General features: G+C 43.0%; 1 protein-coding gene across 1 annotated transcript; it reads right to left on the bottom strand.

Moving 5' to 3' along the window:
• Positions 1–234: 234 nt before the first annotated feature.
• LOC125551446 (serine/threonine protein phosphatase 2A 57 kDa regulatory subunit B' kappa isoform) lies at positions 235–5935 on the bottom strand. The gene is made up of 3 exons (XM_048714697.2): positions 4492–5935; positions 2107–3966; positions 235–514 (listed from the first exon to the last, which is right to left on the bottom strand). The coding sequence occupies exons 1-2, from the start codon at positions 5581–5583 to the stop codon at positions 3598–3600; spliced, it is 1461 nt and encodes a 486-aa protein (XP_048570654.2). The 5' UTR covers positions 5584–5935; the 3' UTR covers positions 235–514; positions 2107–3597.
• Positions 5936–6197: the final 262 nt, after the last annotated feature.

Here is a 6197-nt window from a genome sequence, read left to right on the forward strand (position 1 = left end):
CTGATATTAGGTATGTTTTAACCAGAGCAAGGTGCTAAACACATTAATGAAAACACGCATGGTGCTAAACATGTTTAGCGCTAAACACCGAAGGGTGAGATATGTTGGATCTTTGCAACTCGTTCTTTTTATATTGGTATATGGTGGGGTGTTTAAAAGTATAGATATAGATGAAAGTTCAATACAAATCGGAGGATCTCCCTATAAACATGACAGCACTAAACATGACAATCGTCAAAGGCAAACACACACCAACAGCATACTCTTATTTTTGGCGACCAACAACATACATGACAACAGAGACGTAACTACAGTTTTTATTCGAACAAGCACATATGCCTGTTCACCATCTCACCGAGGCGAAACGATATGGGTTTCCACAGTACAGCCCAGTCTGCCAGATCTCCATGCAACAGCAGAAATGTGCAGCTAAAATTAGCCGCAGCAGCACAAGGACTCCATGCAGCACTCGCAGGTCTCGTAGCAGCAGAAGCAACAGCACAGTGTAAACAGGCTGCAAGCGACAGGCTTCCAATGTAAAATCCACAGTTGTTAACCAGAAACCGGAGCCAGATTAAGTATCAGAAGTAATTTGTAACTTGAACTGAGATTCGCTGCATAATTCATAGTGAAATATCTGAAAATTACTTGCATCTTGGGGTGATCTCAGACTGATTTGATGGTATAATTAAATTCTCTGTGATGCAGTGCGAAAGACAAGATCCAGCCGAAGCTGCATGAAGATGACCAGTAACTACTACCACTTGCCAACAGGATATCATTTTCCATTTTATCTAATGAGCCGAAGGTTTGGGTCACTTGTTTGGTGGATATCCCTTTCAGGAATAAAGGTGAAAGATCACTTCCTACCTCCCTGAATGGCAGTCCCTCACCAAACTGGGGCCTTATTGACGGTAGGTGCTGGAAATGTTTTGGACGAAAGCTTTGCCGGCAAGGAAGTAATGTACCCCACCCCACTGTGATTAAATCACTGAAATGAGGAAGGAAGTTGAATCATGAGGCTAATTAGTTTCTCTGGGAAAACAAAGCTTTGTAACAAGCCCAAGAGCACCTTTTGCATTTCCGGGCTATTGTCAAGGAGCCATCCTAAATTTTTAGACTTTGTACCCACATCATTTTCACCATGTTCTGAATCCTATAATAACACAATAAAAGTTCAATTAAAAACTTAAAATACTTTTGTACCAAATGCGTGACGTTTGCTAGGGCCTCTCTGATTTGTAGGATTTCAAACTAAGAAAAATGAAGAAACTGGATGCCATGCCATGTTGAATTCACATGAAGTAAAAACACAGAAATATGTAGTGTAGCACAGGTTGTCTGATTGCACCACATGAAAAACACAGAATGTAGGCATAGTGTTTGCCATAGTTTTCACTGAAAATAAGAATAATTTCCATGAGGTTGGACTAGGTGGAAATTTTCCTTTGAAATTGCATGCAAAGCAGTCTATAGGAAAAATTCATATATTCTCAAGAACATTTCCGAAGAAGCATAATCCTCCAAACTTCCTATGAAATTCCTTTGAATTGAAGAGGCCCTAAATCATACTGATTCTTTTTCTTTCATACACAGTTAGGTACTGCTAACTCTTAGGTTTAATAACAAGATACGGGACTTGGGAAATATGAGAAAGGTAAACGACGTAAACTGCCTACCTAGTTTGTTAGAATGATCGTGTGACACATAAACTAGTATTCTGGCGTATGTTAGAATGATCGCGTGACACATAAATCTTGTCTATGTTACTTGTTGCATCAAACAGGTTATTGACAAGTCAGAAATACATAATACTCCCTGGTTGTACTAAAGCAGCGTCAATTAATATGGATCGGAGGGAGTACTATTTTTATAAAGAACTTCGACGCCACGAGCAATATCATGCAAATTTACTCTATTTTTTAAAATAAAATTAAATAAATACTAAAAATTCACTAAGGTGGCCTTATACACCTTAAGGCAAGTTCAAAATCAGAGTGATTCCTCATTGCAGAATACGTCAACAAGAACTCGACCAAAATGCATATTTAACAATTAACAGAGTAACAAGAGTTATCCATAACTATAACAGAACAGAAAGGTTACCATGCATATAAGCAACCTTTCTCCTCATGGCGCTTCTGAACATGATCATAGTAGGACATGTCCTGCTTACTCGGAGGGTTGTCCATCTTGATGTATATCTCTACACAAGTATCTAAGTACACCAAAAGAGAAGAAAAGGACTATGAGCAGAACAAAGGAGGAAAATATATGGAGTGGACAGTGGCTATCTGTATGGGTGTGAGACCTTTTATAGACCAACTCAAGATTGCAATGTGTCAGGTCGATTCAAGTGTCCAACTATCAAGCACCAGTAGGAACAAAAAGGACTTGACTAGGGTAAACGTAACTGTGGCAGTTGATGTGTTGTTTGCTAGTGCAATAGAGATAGCACAATTTTGTTTAATGAACAATCATATATAACACAGTTTGTTCAATAAGGTATGTACACAAAATAGCAGCATAGGAAATTCTTCATTTTACCAGTATATGTATTTCTAGATCCTTGAATCGGTACTAATCAAGCCAATAATTAGTATTAAGTATTATTACTGTCCATCAAGCTTATCGCACCAAACCCTGTAAGAGTATCTTTTCTGGGGATAACTAGACAGGTTAAATCCTAATTGGATGGGACTAAATCCGTAGTCATGCCATGAATCAGATCTCTTATGAGTATCCATCTGACTGAGAAATGTGCACTGAGCTTGTAGATGGATGGAATTGATTACCATTGAATATTTAGGTGAAATTAGGTCCCTCTTGCATTCATTGGTAGATGGTTGCTACTTGCACCAGGGACCAGACTTGATTTTATCAACTAAGTGCCTTTATTATTATTCATGACAACATCATCCATGATAACAGTTAATCGTAATACCACTGCTGACAATGAAGGGGAATAAAGGTACAAGAAAGAGATTTTACACATTGATTGATAATATTGATCCAGACGTTAAAAATATAAGGACACTTTTCAATGTTGAGCCAAGACTTTGATATTTATCATGTCAAAGGCAAATCATCCTTAATTATGCAGCAATGTTCTTGCCATGAATTGGCCAGATGTGCAATACCAGAACATGTAGCAATGCTTACTGTGTGAAGTTCAGATTTCCTATTCTACTAAGCAAGCGACACAATGTAGTTGAGTTATCAAGCATGAAAAGCACTGTGGACTTACCTCATTGTTTGCTCGTCCATCAAATCAGGTGAACAGATTCATCAGAATCTGGAAAATTCGAAATACACTGGCATCCACATGACACCAGCTGTAGTAAAAAATCATGACCTCCCATATCCAAAGTTGTTTCACAGAACAATCGACTAGAACGGCATTATCTTGTCAAAGAAAGAAATGTCCATCACTTGAGAGTACACCATGAAAGAATCAAGGTTCGTCCTCAAATAAGAAACTATTAATTACAGACTTTGAAACGAGGGGGGGGGGGAGACAAAATTGACAAAATGCCCTGCACAGCACCCATAGTGCTATAAATGGAGTGGAATGAAGTACATTTGAACACATATATATTATGTCATAGTTGGAGCTACCAGAGGAGCGGGTTTAGGAAAAGCAGCAAAGCTGATGTCTCTGGTTACTGGATGGAATGCGGCATTCTTCTCAAGGTGCTCCCATATAAGCCTTCTCCGCTCCTCAGTTGCGGCTTGCTTCTCTTCCTCCTCTTGGAAATTTTTCTGACAAGCCAACAGCAGCTTCTGATCCATGTCAAAGAACATTTTCCTGACATTCATTGTAACATTCAGAACCGATTGGTTCCAATGCAAACGAGCATTCCTTTCGAGAGCTGGATATATGATTGGCAAGATAACTTGGTGGTTTTGAGAGATCAAACCGAACAAGTGCTCATTGTTCCACAGGAATAAGGCTCTTTCAGCAACCTGTAAGCAGGAATAATATTCTTAGTTTCTAGGCTAGGAGTGTATGAATTGTAGAATAAATCATGTCACAAACAAAAACAACAGGTTTCTCCATCCATCAGCGCATGGCGCATAGAAGTGTTCCACATCTGTAAAGCTTTATATAGGTATACAAAGAAACAAAATCTCCAACAAACAACATAAGGAAAAAGGAAAGAATGTATTTTGCATTGGTGTGATTACTCAGCATTAGCCCTTGTGGCCAATTAAATAGCAGCTAAATCCAAATGTGAAGAATCTCTGAAGGGAATTCTTTGAGCAAAATATAATTTGAAAATGAATATAACAGAACATATCTTGGCGGTAAATGTGATGCTAGTTTGAAATACAAATACCACCCACAAGAATCAATTGAAATGACTCCCTTAACTAAATGAGTGTTCTGACAACCAAGTATATGCGCTATAAGCTAGTAAAGAAATTTAATCAAACAACAAACACTGGCAATAGGATATTGCAGATTGATATCCTAGGACAAAATTTCACCTGAAAATGAGAGCTATTCAAGCACTGTGCAACCCTCCGAAACAATGGGACCATGCACTTCTGGAATTCAGGCATTTCTGTCAATTCCAGCACCTCCTCCAACTCCCCCAAGAACATCATCTCCTTCTGACTGTTCGTCACTGGCCAGTACTTCAACAGGCCTCTGATCACAGTCCCTGAGAGCTTTGGTTCCTTGTCAATAAACTGTGTAATGCAGTATGTCAACTGCGGCAGATACATGCCCACTGTCTTCGGTTTATGAAGAGGAATCAATGCCTTCCACAGAAATAACTTATGCTCCTCCTTCAGTGGTTTCGCAAACCCACTAATCACACTCCCAAACACCTCCAAGAGTTCGGCAATCCCATTGTGACGATCAGCGTCGGATACAAACCTATAGAAGATATTACTCACAGCCTTGCGGATGAAGGGCCGATTACCCATGAATTTTCCATATATCCTATGCAATACTGTCTTCAGGCAATCCCTTTCTCTAGGATCATCAGAATCTAACAAATCAAGCAGCCTGGAGATGAAGGAATTGTCCATGTACTTGCGAGCCACCTTCACATCAACGACAGGAGAGGTGACGAACCGGAGGAGCAGCTCGTATACGACCTGTAAGTGGTACCATGAGGGGTCAAAGAACGGATCGTCCTCGTCAGCCTCGGCAGCTGCCCCGGTGCCTGGCCGGACCTTGGGCGGGAAGACCCTGAACAGGTTGATGGCAAACATACGCACACAGGCCGAGACCATCGCCTCCGTGAGGGGCTCCTCCGCCGTGCCAAGGCAGTCGACGAGAGACATGAGCACCTGCCGCTTTCTCTCCCTCTCCGGAGAGTCCCGGCCCCGGTCGTTGGAGAAGTCGAACAACACGCAGCAGACGTTCAGCTTCCGGAGGAACACGTCCTCCCTTGTCTCCCCCTCCGCTCCGGCGATAGCCGCGAGCGGAGGAGACGCCCGCATCGAGTCCCACTGCCTCCCATTCACGTCATACGACGTTGGGGACTTGGGCGGCGGAGATCCCCAGCCCCCGCCTCCGCCGGATTTCGGCGACTTCCCCGAGAGCTTACCAAGGAACTGCTTCCACATGGCGGCAGCAGGCAGTCCGTAGCGCCGACCCACCTCGAGTCAGACACCCATTTCAAGGAACCATGGACGAACCCACTACCCGCCACCCACCCAGGACACGCAGCGGCAAAGCAAATCTTGCAAGGCAACGAACCGGGTCGGCTGCCGCGACCCGTGCAGCTGTCGGAGCGCCGGTCACAGACCCCGCAATGGCTGTGTGGGGGTTTTAGATCCGGAGGCGGGACGCCGAGGCCGCCGCCATGGATGGGATCTCGGAGGAGGAGGGGGGCAGAAAGTGCAGAGCCTTTGGCGTTTTGGGCGGAATCGCAGTGGGAGCCGAGCGGGGAGAGGAGCTGGAGTTTACAGCTGTTTGCGGGGAACGATGGCCACCGGAAGAAGGAAGGGGTGGCAGGATGCATCTCGGCCGTCCGTTTGGGATTGGATTCCCATCTATCGCACGATGGAAGGTTTTGAGGTTTCGTGTGGTCTGAAAAGAAAATGCCAATCCTTCTTTCGAATTCACAAGTCTGCAAAATCACAGAAATAGAAAACAGAAATGTAGTGCACGAACCTTGGAACAAAGTTGGTTGCCATTTCACATAAAAAATCATTCGCAAGGAAGTGGTCTACGCACG

The sequence above is a fragment of the Triticum urartu genome, chromosome 1A, assembly GCF_056163025.1.
Source record: "Triticum urartu cultivar PI428250 chromosome 1A, HENAU_Tu73, whole genome shotgun sequence".
NCBI lineage: Eukaryota > Viridiplantae > Streptophyta > Magnoliopsida > Poales > Poaceae > Triticum > Triticum urartu.